This window comes from Hyperolius riggenbachi, chromosome 12 (assembly GCF_040937935.1).
Source record: "Hyperolius riggenbachi isolate aHypRig1 chromosome 12, aHypRig1.pri, whole genome shotgun sequence".
Taxonomy (NCBI): domain Eukaryota; kingdom Metazoa; phylum Chordata; class Amphibia; order Anura; family Hyperoliidae; genus Hyperolius; species Hyperolius riggenbachi.
In genome coordinates, this window is record NC_090657.1 from 120,982,963 (window position 1) to 120,998,629 (window position 15,667).

Below are 15,667 nucleotides of genomic sequence, written 5' to 3' on the forward strand. Positions count from 1 at the left end.
ATTCAACAAAAATGTGTTTTCCTACTTTTTATAACCCCTACAAATTATCATATTTTCTTTTGTGCACAACTATTATAATTCATTTAGAGTAGACATTATAACTTCCCAGTTCAGTTTATTTACTTTGAAAGCTGCTGGTGCATTTTATTCATAACTGTTGTACTTCTGTTTTAAATGCAGCCATCAGTGATTTCTGACCTGTGTTTCACACCAGGACTCATTAGCATAAGTTTCTGCACAGCCAGAGAATGTTTACTTAATTGTATCAAGTAAAGAATGTATACAGAAGATAAGCTAATCACCAGTTCGGATGCGGCAGCCCCTGCAGGAGAAAAAGTCAGTCCTGTGATGTAACCCTTTAAATGCTGTTTTACTAAAAAAAAAAAAATATTGTGTTAGTATATTATATGCTGTAAATAATATTTTAGAGCAAAGAAGTAATACTGGGTTATAGTCCAAATTAAGCCCGACGAAGGCTGCAAGGCTGAAAGCATGCTTATTCTTATTCTTTTTAGTTAGCCAATAAATGGTATCATCTTGATTGAAAACTTCTTGCTTCCTAAAGGGGGAGGTGTGATGCTTTGCGATCTCTGCAATATCGATTACCGAACAATCGGGAATGCATCATTTTTTGTAGATCCACACATATTTAAAACGCAGTGTCATTTTAGCAAATGTTCCCTGCTATTAGCTGAAGCTTTCAGAAGGGATATCAAATGGCAGAACTAACTAATTTAGCTCTCGTCTCTTATCAGATTCTTCCTGGAAAGCACAACACCCTGCTGACAAACTCAGCACTGGCACCTTCACAGAGGTGGAGTTTTATAAATAAAAAAAACAACCAATTGTTCCAGTTCTGTTCCCTGTTCTGGTTATTTTGATTTATGCCTAGATCTCCATGTCCTCAGAAAGAGACATTCTACCTCACTGTTGTTCTTATAAATGTTTGATTTGGCTAGTTAGGTTGCAATTAACCATTTTCCTCCATTTAGGAGTAATTAGCTTCAAGATCTCTCTGTTTCATAAAACCTAAAAAGAGTGGTGGCAGCATTACCATCGATTTTCAGCGCAAAATCGATAATTTTATTTTACCAATTGCACATATAATCAAGATTGTATCATGTATGGACACAACCAATCTTAAACCTTTATTGTGCTCACAGTGGATTTGCTTCCAGAAGTCTCTAGTGGATGAGAACTGTATGGCAACTGTAGCATAATAAGACCGGATTGGCGGGAGATTTGTCACAAATTCATGTAAAAGTTTGTATCCTGAATAATATACTGCATTCTTCTATAAGTTTTTACAGTTCCTCTTTAATGAATGGTGATTGAAATGCTTGTTGAAAAGTACAGTTTACTCCATGCTACATGCTTTGCAACAGACGTGGTAAATCTTCCTCAGCTATTGTCACGTAATACATATGAAATATTGTTTTAAATTTTGTCAACATACCACACTCAGTAGTTAACCATTTCTATATCTTCAATTACAAGTCAATACCAACTCACCAAATATATCCTGTAGGCATCAATCCGTCTTATCTTTCCCCAACATGCTTGAGTATCATTTACATCTGCAGTCCCAGATCCACAAGTTTCATTTCCAGAAAAACTAAGAAAGACAATAAAAACTGTGATATTACAGTAAACCTTGACTGTTTTCCACATTAAAGAAGAATTTTAATGTGATGGGAGCCGCCGACGTGCTGCGCTGTCGGGGACTCCCTGTATTGTCCCTGGTGTCCCTGTATGTAGGAATGAGCAGCGGTAGCCATAAGTAACACTCACATGATCCGATTGTGCTCGCGGTGGTTTCAGTTCCCCTCTGTGTCCGTGTCGTCCGCCTCTGATGTCCTGCGCTTTCTTATTCTGTTTCTCTGACAAGATGTAATTAAGCAGCAGCAGCCGCGGGCATCACTCACCATCATTGGAGCCCGCGCGAGCAGCCACTGGTCTCTCACTCCTTTCCCTTACTGGCGGTACTTCCTGGTCGCGTCATTACAAAGGGGAACAGCAGCCACCATCGGGTCATGTGAGTATTACCGTGGCTACCACTGCTCATTCCTACATACAGGGATACCGAGGACACGGAGGGGAACTGAAGAAAGACACAAGGGGGGGGGGGGGGGCAGGAGGATGCCACATGGGGGAACATAAGGAGGCCACAAGGGGAAACATAAGGAGACCACAAGGTGGGAAAAAAGGATGACACAAGAGAGGATATAAGGAGGACACAAGGGGGACAGGCGGAGGACACAAGGGGGGCAGGAGGAGGAGGACACAAGGTGGTGCATAAGAAAGCCACAAGAGGGTGCAGAAGAAGGATGACACAAGGGGGTTATAAGGAAGACACAAGGGGGACAGGAGTAGGCTACAAGTGGGGACAGAAGCAGAACACAAAGGAGGCAGGAGGAAGCCACAAGGGGGGGGGGGAAGGAGTAGACCACAAGGGGGACAAGAGGAGTCCACAAGGGGAGAGAGAAAGACAACACAAGGGGGAATATAAGGAGGCCACAAGGGGGTGCAGAAGGAGGTCACAAAAGGATGTAGGAGGAGGCCACAAGGCGGGACAGGGGGAGGCCACAGGAAACAAAACAAGGACAGACAGTGTATATGTTACAAGTGAAGGACAGTATGTAAGTTATAGTGGCAGGGAACAGGGTGAGACGAGTTCATTTACAATTCTGTGCTGAATGCTTTCAAGAACTAGGAGTTCTAGTGTGGATCGGCATTAAGCATAGCTACTGCCTACAGGAAACAGCTGTACCTGTGTCTAGAAGTTTTAGTAGCGACTGACCAGAATCTTACTCCTGAAGGCAAGAGCTGGAAGATGGAGTGAGCAGATCTCCTAAAGTCTATTATCATCTCCATGGTTTTGATAGCATTTAGGTTCAAGTTGTTGCTGCTGTACCAGGTGGAAAGCTGTCCCACTGCATGCCTGTATGCTGACTCGTCCCCATTTTGTATGAGACCAACTACTGTCGTATCATCATCTGCAAACTTCAGAACCCTAACAGATGGATCTGTGGAGGTGCAATCATTGGTGTACAGTGAATAAAGCAGTGGAGGAAGCACACAGCCCTGGCGTGCACCAACACTGATTGCCAGAGAGTTTGATGTATGTACCCAAGTCTAACCTCTTGTCTGTTAAAAAATTGCATATCCAATTGCAAATGGAGTCAGGTATGTGTAGCTGGGAGAGCTTGCTGGTATTGGTATTGAAATGCATTAGAAGGTGAATAAAGCAGTGCATTCAATACCAACGCCTGGTATAGTAAACTCTGATATAATAAAACTTCTGTTATAGTAAACATGTTTTTTTTGGCCCCTACGTGACGCTGACTCTGGATATAGTAAACAGTGGGTGGTGCATGTGTTATATGTCAGTATGAAACCCATGGTCGGCTGCTCTCTTCAGGCTGGTTGCAAGTGACTTGTTGCCTGATAACAAGACAAGAAGTGCAGACATATAGCGTATATATTTGGTATATGTCTGCACTTATCTGAAGAAGGGGACCCTGCGTGGCCCTGAAACATTTGTCATTCATGGTGCTTGGACACATGCATTGATAAATAAACGCTTCTGCTTTTGAGAAAGCAAGGTGTGCTGATACTACGAGTATTGCTTTATACTCCAGTTATGCACCCGGATATACAGTAAGGTGTGCCACACCACAACCACCTACTTCACTTCATTATGTAATAGGGTACGGATAATGGTCCTGGTCACTGTACCCAGGATGTCCTATGTCACAGACCTCTGGGTGTTACTACACAGTCAATATCAGGTCCTTTACATTGAAAAACTGTTTGGTAGTCATGTTTGTAGCCCTGCTCAATAAACAGGGATTAGGCAAAGATGGCACCATGGGGAGGAGAAGGAAGTTTAGGTAATACGCTTTGGCATATGATTTGAGTGCAAACTTCTGTGTGGGAATAGATGATACATTTTTACATTGACTTTCATTGTCTCCGTGGGGATTTGCTCTCTGGAAAAAAAGTCCCAAGTTTGGACTCTCTGCTCAGTTTTAAGGACCGTGTCCAATGGATCCCTTTTTAAGCACAGGTCAAGACAGCCAATATTTTTAACATTGCAATCTGTGAATACAGTTTTGTTGGCTCCAGAAAGCCTTCCCGAACAAGTAACTTTTTATTGCAAGTGTGAACCGCCTCTTAGTTTTGGTTCGCGCATAAATCTGTACATTTCTTGTCCCGTAAAGTCTCGTCCTGTCAGTTTTGCATCCGTTTTCTCTGACTGGACCAGAAATTTACATTCTATAGTGTGAAGACACCCAGAACTGATACAAAAATGACAAGACTGCACCGTAATTGTACAAATGTAACATTTGCCAACATGGCGGCTGCGGACATGCAGGGTATACCCGCAGCCGCCTTTGTTCCCTGTTTCCAGGCCTCATCCGTTCCGTCGGCGTCTAGCACGCCGGGAACGGTATTGTCATCTGCTCATAGGATCACTGTCTCGCGCGGGCGGAGACAGGACCTTTATGCTGGTAGAAGGCGTGTCAGCTGACCTGCCGGTCGGCTGACTTCAGCGGTGACTCTCGTCGCGCGGATTGGCTGATTACGTGGTGGGCGCGTCTGAGAGCTTGCCTCTGCTTCTTAAGCCTTCTTTTTTCATTCGCAAACTGTCTGCTGTCGTGAATACTTTGTGTTAGCGCTCAGACCTTAGTCTAGTATCCGGTGCGCTTTGATATGGGAGGAAACCAGGGATTTCACACAAGACTAGGACTATTGTATATTATTATTGCCAATTACCCGTGTATGATTCGCAAACTGTGTATGATTCTGGCTATACTCTGACCTTGCATTTGCTAATCGATTCTGTACTTCTGCCTATCTGACTTAGTTGCTGAACCTCTGCCTGATTACTCACTACTCTTCTGCCTTACGTTTCTGTACTGTTTTTGCCTCTCTGTTACCGAACCTTGCCTGTCTGACCTCTCTACTCACCAGTGGGCCCTCGCCACTGGTGAGGTGCTCTTTGTGTATACCCACCAGCTCCTCTGGTGTGCTCTTGCTAAACTATACCATTACCTGTACTGATAGTACCTTACCAGCTCCTCTGGTAAGGTCCAGTCAAACTATTCAGTTACAGTTCCTGATAGACCTTCCAGCCCCTCTGGTAAGGTCTATCTAACCATTTCTTATTGTTGCACCAAGCACCATTCACACAGCATTGTTGCTAGCTATACTTGCATTATTGGTGATTCTGCAGATCACCACATAATCAGGTATAGTGTCTGCATTATTGGTGATACTGCAGAGCACCTAATAATCAGACGTCTGAGTTGCAACACCCAATCGTTACAGAACAGCAGACCAGAAATACCATGGATACACTGGCTAGTCATGTGGAAGGGTTGATTACGGCTGATCGTTTGTGTCTCACGGTTAGCACTCAGCTATCGGAGGCTCTACAACACATTCCAACACATACTACACCAGTGTCATCCCCTTTTGTTCTGGAACCCAGACTACCTCTCCCGGAGAGATTTTCTGGGCATAGGGCCGATTTTCTGAATTTTAAAAATCGGTGCCTTTCATACTTTGAATTATGTCCTACGGCATCAGGGTCAGAAAGCCAAAGGGTCGTTTTAACAAAGACTTTATAATCAGGAGACTTGCAGTCATGGGCATATAGTCTCCCAGATAACCATGAGGCTTTGGCGTCTGTGCAGGACTTCTTTAAAGCAATGGCAGTTATATACGATGATCCCGATTTAGCAATAACTTCAGAGAGGAAGCTTAGGACCCTCAGACAAAGCCATAACACTGTTGAGATGTATGCAGCAGAGTTTAGAAGGTGGGCAGTGACGGCCAGATGGGGGCAGCATGCTTTACTTGATTGCTTTTTATCGGGATTATCTGACTCAGTGGTCGATTTGATGTTAGGTCATCCTGAACCTAGGTCCATTTGACGAGGCCATATCTCTGGCTGTAAAGATCGACCGTAGAGTTCGACATCAGAGACGGACTAGGGGCAAGGTCACCAGGGAAGCTTCGGTAATTCCTTCGCTTTCCCAGTATGACTCGGGGCTCTCAGAACACTTCAAGTTTCCCAAGTCTGAGAGAGATAAGAGATCTTGTTCGAGGTCCTGTTCTCCGACTCTGGAGACAGATCATTTGGTTTCAGACTGTCTCAAGGAGACGGACACCTTATATCGCTCCCTTGTGGTTGGTGGCACCACAATAGGCGATTCAGCTGTCCCATTGGGAGATAATAGATTACTCCTTCCTTGTACTATTATTTGGGGAGATCAATTCCAGGATACGCAGGCATTCATAGACTCAGGCTCAGCAGCTCAACTTTATGGACTATGATTTTGCAGTTCAGCTCGGCCTTCCTCTCCAATCATTGGGTCACCAGTTCATTGTTACTGCAATGGACAATTCACCACTACAGGGAAAACGATCTCTCTCACAGACTCCTGTATTGTTATCAGATGTTGTCAGATTGGGGTTCTACATAAAGAACAAATACAGTTTCTTGTTCTCAGAATGGCAACCTCATCGGTGATTCTTGGTATGCCCTGGCTTCAGAAACATTCCCCTCGGATTGACTGGAGTTCCAGACAATTGCTAAGTTGGTACTCTTTCTGTCAGCAACATTGTTTGGGGAAAGTCACGGTATGCGCCACTGAAGTCCAGGTGGAGGGTTTACCTAGTCAGTATTCCGATTTCGCTGATGTATTCTGTCCTCGGGCTGCAGACAAGCTTCCACCCCATCGAAGCTTTGATTGCCCCATAGATCTAAGATCAGGTTGTATGCCCCCTAGGGGCCATCTATATAATCTGTATGGGCCCGAAAAGCTTGCTATGCAGGAATATATCACTGACAATTTGGCCAAAGGTTTCATTCGCCCTTCTAGGTCCCCGGCTGGGGCAGGTTTCTCTTTTGTTAAAAAGAAGGACGGTGGCCTCCGGCTATGTATTGATTACAGGGTTTGAACAAGATTACAGTAAAAAATCGTTATCCTCTGCCCCTGACCGACGATTTATTCTCTCAGGTTACTGATGCGGGTGTGTTTACCAAACTTGATCTCAGGGGGGCATACAACCTGATCCGTATTAGAGAAGGTGACGAGTGGAAGGCGGCGTTTAACACGCCCGACGGGCACTACGAGTATCTCGTTATGCCCTTCTGGTTGTGCAACGCACCCGCCGTCTTCCAGGAGCTGATTAATGAGGTTTTCAGGGAGGTTTTGGGGTGATTCGTCCTTGTCTATTTGGATGATATCCTCATTTTTTCCCCTACATTGACTGAACACAGAGAACATGTAAAATATGTCTTGAGGAAGTTACGGCAGAACCCCTGTTCGCTAAAATCGAAAAATGCCTTTTTGAGGTTTCAGAGGTTCCTTTTTTGGGGTATGTGATCTCCACAGCAGGGTTGTCCATGGATCCCCAAAAAGTATCTGCTGTACTGGAGTGGCCTCAGCCTGTAGGGTTGAAGGCACTCCAGCGATTCTTGGGCTTCGCCAATTACTATAGAAGATTTATAAAAGGCTTTTCTTCTGTAGTCTCACCCCTTACAGAACTTACCAAGAAGGGGGCGGACACTTACAACTGGTCGTCAGAGGCACAAGCTGCCTTTTCATCACTCAAGCAGTTGTTTTGTTCCACCCCCATCTTGAGACATGTGGATGTGTCCCTTCCCTTTGTGGTTGAAGTGGATGCTTCAGAGATTGGAGTGGGGGCTGTGTTGTCCCAACCTTCTGGCCTGTGAGGCAGGTTGCATCCGTGCGCTTACTTTTCCAGAAAATGTTCCCCCGCTGAGAAAAATTATGATATTGGGAATCGCGAGCTCTTGGCCATTAAGCTCGCATTTGAGGAATGGCGACATTGGCTTGAAGGGGCTGAGCACACTGTAACAATATATACGGACCATAAAAACTTAGAGTATATCGAAAGTGCCAAGCGTCTTACCCCTAGACAGGCTCGGTGGTCGCTATTTTTCATGCGGTTCAGGTTTGTTATCACTTACAGGCCAGGTAGCAAAAACCTGAAAGCTGACGTGTTGTCGAGATGCTTCGAGCCTGAGTCAGTGCAGCCAGTCACTCCAGTTGGCATTCTTCCCGAAAAAACAGGACTTACAGCTGTTGGGATTCGGGTTGAACAGACTCTTTTAGACAATAAAAGACAATCTGAGGAGTGGAAATTCATTCCAGGGGACATAATTTGGGCTTTGCCAGCCAGGTTAAGAAAGTCTAGATCTTCCTCTGTCCTTCGTTTTGGGGCACTGGTACAGGGACATCCCTCTCCCTCCCTCCCTCCCTGGGATGGCTGAGGCAGACAAACTTGGGGAGAAGTCCCAGGAGTGGTGTCTTGGCACTCAAGGGGTGTCGTGTCCGGAGTTCACGCCTAGAGGGGGGGTACTGTAACATTTGCAAACATGGCGGCTGCGGACATGCAGGGTATACCCGCAGCCGCCTTTGTTCCCTGTTTCCAGGCCTCATCCGTTCCGTCGGCGTCTAGCACACCGGGAACGGTATTGTCATCTGCTCATAAGACTGCTGTCTCGCGCGGAGACAGGACCTTTATGCTGGTAGAAGGCGTGTCAGCTGACCTGCCGGTCGGCTGACGTCAGAGGTGACTCTAGCCGCGCGGATTGACTGATTACATAGTGGGCTGAGACCTTGCCTCTGCTTCTTAAGCCTTCGTTCTTCATTCGCAAACTGTCTGCTGTCGTGAATACTTTGTGTTAGCGCTCAGACCTTAGTCTAGTATCCGGTGTGCTTTGATCTGGGAGGAAACCAGGGATTTCACACAAGACTAGGACTATTGTATACTATTATTGCTGATTACCTGTGTATGATTCTGGCTATACTCTGACCTTGCATTTGCTAATCGATTCTGTACTTCTGCCTATCTGACTTAGTTGCTGAACCTCTGCCTGATTACTCACTACTCTTCTGCCTCACGTTTCTGTACTGTGTTTGCCTCTCTGTTACCGAACCTTGCCTGTCTGACCTCTCTACTCACCAGTGGGCCCTCGCCACTGGTGAGGTGCTCTTTGTGTATACCCACCAGCTCCTCTGGTGTGCTCTTGCTAAACTATCCTGTTACCTGTACTGATAGTACCTTACCAGCTCCTCTGGTAAGGTCCAGTCAAACTATTCAGTTACAGTTCCTGATAGACCTTCCAGCCCCTCTGGTAAGGTCTATCTAACCATTTCTTACTGTTGCACCAAGCACCATTCACACAGCATTGTTGCTAGCTATACTTGCATTATTGGTGATTCTGCAGATCACCACATAATCAGGCATAGTGTTTGTATTATTGGTGATACTGCAGATCACCTTAATAATCAGGACGTCTGAGTTGCAACACCCAATCGTTACAACAGATTTATATGTGAACACATTCATAGAAACACATACAAAACTCATGCCAACTGTCAAAAACTGACAGGACAGGAGACTTTTTTATGTGTGAACCAAGCCTTAGTGGCTGCTCTGTGTATACAACGAACAGTTTGCACATGGCAGCTTACTACCCACAATATATCAATATAATAGTTATATATCAATATAAAAGTTTTTGGCCATTTTATATGCATACCTGTTCTACTCCGGGAAGATTGTAAAACATAACTATCCTAAGCAAAGTGTACTGTAGATGGAGGTTAAAGATGTAAGCATAGATCTTTCAGGGATTACAATAGGCCCATCTCTCAAGATGTAACACTTGAAAATGCCAGAAGCAACAAGGGAAAAGAGGGAGTGAGGTATTATAAAGGTTGTAAGCTGTGTACACAGCAATATGTTTGACCTTGGATGTTTGTATTGGTAAAATTATCATTTTTACAATATTTTGAACGCAATGTTTTTTAGTTTTTGTTTTTTTTTGGTCCTGAAGGGATACTACCCTCTCCACAATAAGCTTGGTTGCAAATCTACATGGTTATGGTAAACCATGCTTGCATAGGTCAATTTTATTGTTTCAATTGATGATTGTATATTTGTTTGCCCAACAGTTGGTATAACAAATTAACTAATTATCTCTGCATTGCTGAGATAATTGTTCTTTGGTAACTGTATTAAACGAGAAAATACAAAAACATTTTTTGCATATTGAAGCTGTGGGCTAAACAAAAGAAACATGAGACAACACGTTTATAAAACAAAAACAAAATCAACAGCCAGAGAGAAACTTTCTAAAACCTATAAATCACTGCTAAGTTAAAAGACAAACATTACTCACCAAGTGACCTGCACAAGAGATAAAGGTACAGCTGTTGCGTAAATCGCCAAGTCTCCGTAAAGATATATAATTATGCACAAGTAAAAGAGGTTTACACCAACTGTTGACAAAAAGAAAACTTCAAAATCAATGTGTTTAAGGCAAGTCCACTAGACAAAAGTTACATAGAAGAAAAACAAAATGCACACACTTGATGATTCTTACCAACACCTGCATAGTTTAAGATAAAACATAAAAAATAGATTAGATTTATTAGATTTGGATATTATCTACCAAATCAGGGTTACTTACCGGTAAAAACTATTTCTGGATCATGAAGGAACAGCTCCTTGAAACAAAAGGACCCTGGCTCCACCCCCCAAATGAAATACAATTTGGTAACTAGCATTAAAGCAAACCTGAAGCGAAAAACGTATGATATAATGAATTGTATGAGTAGTACAGCTAAGAAATAGAGCATTAGTAGCAAATAAATGATTATCATGTTGTTTTCCAGTACGGGAAGAGTTTAGAAACATCAGTCATCATCTATGCAAAAGAGCTTCTATGAGCTCTCCTACCAGCTACAGTGCTGTTTTATGAAGGAATTCATGTTCTATTAATTATATCTACTACGCATAAAACTCACCATAGCATACTTTTTTTTGCACTTCAGTGTCACTTTAAGCCCTTCCACCCACCTCACATCCTCCATGCCTGGGAAAGTAACCAAGGCCAGAGACAGGCAGAGGCGAATAAGGAAGAAACCAAAACACCCCATGTAGAGAGTGGAAAAATGAAGGAAGTACAAAGACAGTACTCAGGGCGGGTGATAGCGGAGTTGTTCCTTTGTCGTCCAGGAATACCAGTAAGTAACCCCATTTTCTCAAGACTACACAGGAACTCCTTGAGCCGAGAGATTAGCAAGTAATCTCACTAGACTCACCTCTAAGGAGGGACCCCAGTCTAAAGTACATGCCTTCCATATATGCTAATGCGTACATTTAAAAGGAGCACTGGGTAAAATGGGCATGAGGAAATCTTGATTGTAATATATTGGTAATTTTACCGATATTGAACTATCCCTCACTGTAACCTAAATCTCCCAACAACCCAATCTACACCTAATACTAACCTCCCCCCATCAACTCCTAACCTTCCCCTATCTATGCCTAACACTAACGTAGGTAGGAGGAGGCGTCCCAGGGAGATAAATTATAAATAAGATAAAACAATAAAATCTTACCTCAGATGAGCAAGAAGGTTAAAATATTTTGTATTTATTGGACACAAAGATGACACGTTTTGCGGGTCCTACCCAGGTCAAAGTAGAGTGTCTTTTTAGACAAGGAATCGAACTCAGAGCACCAGAGTCCGGATCATTGTCTAAAAAGGCGTACTTTGACCTAAAGAAGTGGTTTGGATCCTAGAAATGTGTCAACTTTGTGTCCAAAACATACAAACTATTTTAACCCTATTCCTCAGAGGTGATACTTTCTTTTAATCTCATTTATAATTCTCCTCCCTGGGGTGCCTCCTGCCACCTACCTCAGTTTACCCTTATTCAATGGATCGCCCCTGGGATCTATAGCCAGTGACCGTGCGTGGCTCACGTGTTTTTTGGAGAGCGACTAAAAATATCGACAAGAGTTCCTGGATCGAAATCGCATGAAGAACGGAATTCCCCACACACTCTATAAGGTGGTTGCCTAATAGCAAGCTACCTTCATAAGTTGCACTTTCTATAACCACTATCAAAATGCTGTTAACTACTATACTATATTGGCACTTTTGGTGTTTTCCCTTTTGTCTTTTTTCCCCCGCCCGGGAGCCAGCATTTGAAGTCCTTCAACCGGTCACACTCATGATGCCTAACACTAACCCCCTCCCCTACCATAACCCGGCATGCGTCTGTGTCCTGTTGCTGCTGCTCCTCCAGTACCCAAATCTGTGCACCCAAATATCCCTATCATGCCACAAAACGCTGCTTTTATTACATCTTTACCGAAAGCGCTCCTGTGCCCTTGTTTCCTACTTTGGCTGCAGTGTCAACTCACGTCTGCCCTGTGGCGGTTGAAGGCCTCCATGTATTTTATCCTGTACTTAAAATACTGGATAAGGTACCTGAATGTTTTTTGTAACAAAAAACGGTTTGAGAAGTTTGTCAGTCTTCTCTACAAAAAAAACTTCAGTCCAGCCTCCACCCCTCAGTTGCTACCCTTTGTTCCTCTGTGTCTGAGTCTTGCTCAGAACACTCTTCCTACTCCTCATCCATTTTCATTGATGACGTTGGTTGAGAAGAAACAAAACACAGCTGGGGAAACAGAAAAGCCTGATTAGGCCCTGCAAACAATCCTGGATATTTTGCGACACATCATTTTTTACTTTCTGTCACATAGATTCTGTAGCCCCTTAACTAAATTAGTGGAATTAGCTCCCATAAAAGAAGCAATAAAGGGCTAACACATTTCTATCCCTAGAGCTAGCGAGCTTTGCATTTTTATTACAGCACTTAGTTCTATGACCAGAATTTGAATCAGCTTTGGCCTGTAGATAAAAAAAACACATATAGAGAAAATACAGGCAGTAAGGAACTTTCACCTTGAAAAAACCATAAGATTAAATACAAGAAAGACAGCAGAATAATATTCATCCCAGTCAACTGCTGAGCTGATGTAAACCTTTGGCTTGGACTCCACTGCATCAACACTGAGAGCATCAATGCAGCACAGCCTTCAGGATTCCAGCCCCACTCCTGCTTCAGCTTTAAATGCTTCATGACATCTTCCAGCTTCACCCCCTCCCCTGGCATGGCCCATCCCCAGCTGCAGCCTAAGCATTGTAGAATGTCGGGCGGCGTAACACGCCAGAGTAACGGTCCTCATTGCCCAGCAACAGGCTATTGAAGAAGCATAGGGCACCCCAATGGCTTACCATGCTAAAAGCACCCTGCACACGTTCACCAGAAAATTCAGGAAGCTGAGCAGTGCATAGAGGGCAAAACTAGCATCCATGTTACCTAACAACCAGCTGCACTATCACTGTATGCTGCCATAGAACGCATGAATGGCGTCCTTACTGATTTACATTCCCGGGTGGCCAGTAGCATCAGTAAACTAGCATCCCACACCAGCACCTAGCTACTACCAGACCCCGCAGGAGCATAGCAGCTGCCCTAGTGACCTGTAGGAAAAAAAGAAAAAAGGCCAACATCGAAATGTGTCTGGGCTGGCCAGAAACACAAAATTAAATGAGGAGGTGAAATGGATGAGAGGCTTTTAAGCTAATTGTCTAATTGTGTTTCAATCAGGGTGCGGAGCCAGGGTCCTCTTGGCTCAAGGAGCTGTTCCTAAGTCGTCTTGAGAATAGATCCTATATTCTGCGAATTAAATCAATTTTAACCAGAGATCTGATTAGTTATCAAAAAAAGCAATCAAGGAAAGTAGGGAAAGCAAACTGTACCTTGTTACTAGTTCTGTTTTAGGTCGTTGTGATTAATGCGATGTTAAAGTCACAACACGTCTGCGTTTAGAGGTAACGCACTGCAAGCAGTGAGTTACCATAACACAACATTTTTCAATGCTACGTTAATGATGCACTGTGAACGTCCCATAGGATTATCATTGCAGTGCGGTAAGCTGCATTACAAGACTTTATAACGCAGCTCCGCAAGGTGCCACTGTGAAACAACCTTAGATCAGTTGATTTTCTACTAGTTTCGTATTTTGAAAATAAATCTTTCAGAGAGAATGTTTTCAAATTCCTCCATGTTCAGCAATGTTTGATGCGACATCTCCATTTTGATTACTATAGTTTGGCATGAATACCCAAAAATTAAAGGGACCCTAAGTATGCCTAAAATTGCAATTTGGACTTACCTACCGCACTTACATACCACAGTCCAAATTGCGATTTTAGGCCTGGCTCAGGATCGCTTTAAAGAAAACCTAAACCGAAAATTAAAAGTCAAAATAAGCATACACAAGTCATACTTACCTTCCATGTAATCTACTCCTCAGTGTCTTTCTCATCTCCCGCGTCCTGTTTGTTCACTGTGATCAAGGGAATTTTCTGTCCTCCATTTTGAAAATGGCCATTACCCATAACAGCTTCCTGGTCAGCACACAGTTAAACTGTAACATCGCCCACTTGAGCCATAGGGAAACATGCACATTACCTGGTACATCAGTTTTCCTCTCGGCTATAACTGGCAGCAACTGATATTTTACTGACAGCAACTGATATATTTCAGATCTGACAAAATATTGTCAGAACTGGAAGGGATTATTGTCAGAAGAAAATGGTGAGCATCTGAGAGGAACTGATGGCAAGGTAACTATGTAATGTTTATTTGAAGTTACCTCATGTGTTTATTTTAAAAATGTTAATTCAGTACAGGTTCTCTTTAAGGGCTGGTTCACACAGATGCTTGCACCTTGTTTACTTCCGGCCACAGCATTCATAACTGCCCATCCAAGTGAACCGGTACCATCGTATGCGCAAACGCTGCGTTTTGATCCCTATCTTTCCTGCCGTTTGAGAAGACCCTGGAAGCAACATGTTTCTTGGAAAGTACCTTAAAGGTTATCAGATTAAAACATATATTTTTTTTTTATCGCAAAACAGAACACATCCACATTTCTACACGGAGCACTGCTTTAATAGCATGGCACAAAAAGAAATGTGATATAATCAGTAAAAACAAAGAAAAGATGAATTAATTCTTAGTTCTCATCAATTTGTGTTATCATTCCACTGTGTAAAGCAATGTTTTCATAGTGAACAAGCTCCATCTGCTGGAACGCCGAGAGATTACAAAAGAAAACCAGCAAACTAGCAATTTAGGACAGAACTCTGGTAAAAAAAAAAAAAAAAATTAAAAGACTGGCACAAAGCCATATACAGGAGCCTTTCTCACTATAATTCATACCTTTATTAAAAAACATTGACGCCATCTGCCCCATTTCTACGCGTTCCACAATGTCAAACGGGTCAGATAGTCCACGACGCTCTGAAACATATGGAAAAAAAAAATGTCAGGAATATATTAAAATACTAATGAAAAATAGAGGTTATTTACAAGCATTTTACCTTTCTTTTTGCAAAAATAAAAATACTTACGCACAGACAGGATGGGTCGCTCTTCGGAGCTGTCATATCCATTTGCAGAAAGAGATTCATTATCAGAGATTTCAGATGAATCTGCTTCCTACAGAACAGACAAGTTCAATGTCAAACTTGGGACACCAGGACTGTATATAAATTAGCACTATTCCGCATTAGGTATTCATCAGATGCAGTGTTCTAGGAATGAGTATTGTGAATTCAGTGTATTAATATCTTTGAATTAATTGGGCGTGCAAAGAAATAGAGGCAGAGAAAAATTATAAACATCTAGAACAAACATTATTGACCTCTTAAAGAGACTCTGAAGCGAGAATAAATCTCGCTTCAGAGCTC

General features: G+C 43.0%; 1 protein-coding gene across 2 annotated transcripts in view; it reads right to left on the minus strand.

Moving 5' to 3' along the window:
- The window catches only part of TMEM104 (transmembrane protein 104), a 312,500-nt gene that overhangs the window by 50,464 nt on the left and 246,369 nt on the right, over nucleotides 1-15,667 (minus strand). For both annotated transcript variants that reach the window (XM_068264517.1, XM_068264518.1), the window contains 4 exons: nucleotides 15,329-15,416; nucleotides 15,138-15,218; nucleotides 10,229-10,328; nucleotides 1,513-1,615 (listed from right to left, as the gene is read on the minus strand). In XM_068264517.1, coding sequence (XP_068120618.1) covers nucleotides 1,513-1,615; nucleotides 10,229-10,328; nucleotides 15,138-15,218; nucleotides 15,329-15,416 — 372 coding nt within the window. The remainder of the gene's footprint in view (nucleotides 1-1,512; nucleotides 1,616-10,228; nucleotides 10,329-15,137; nucleotides 15,219-15,328; nucleotides 15,417-15,667) is intronic.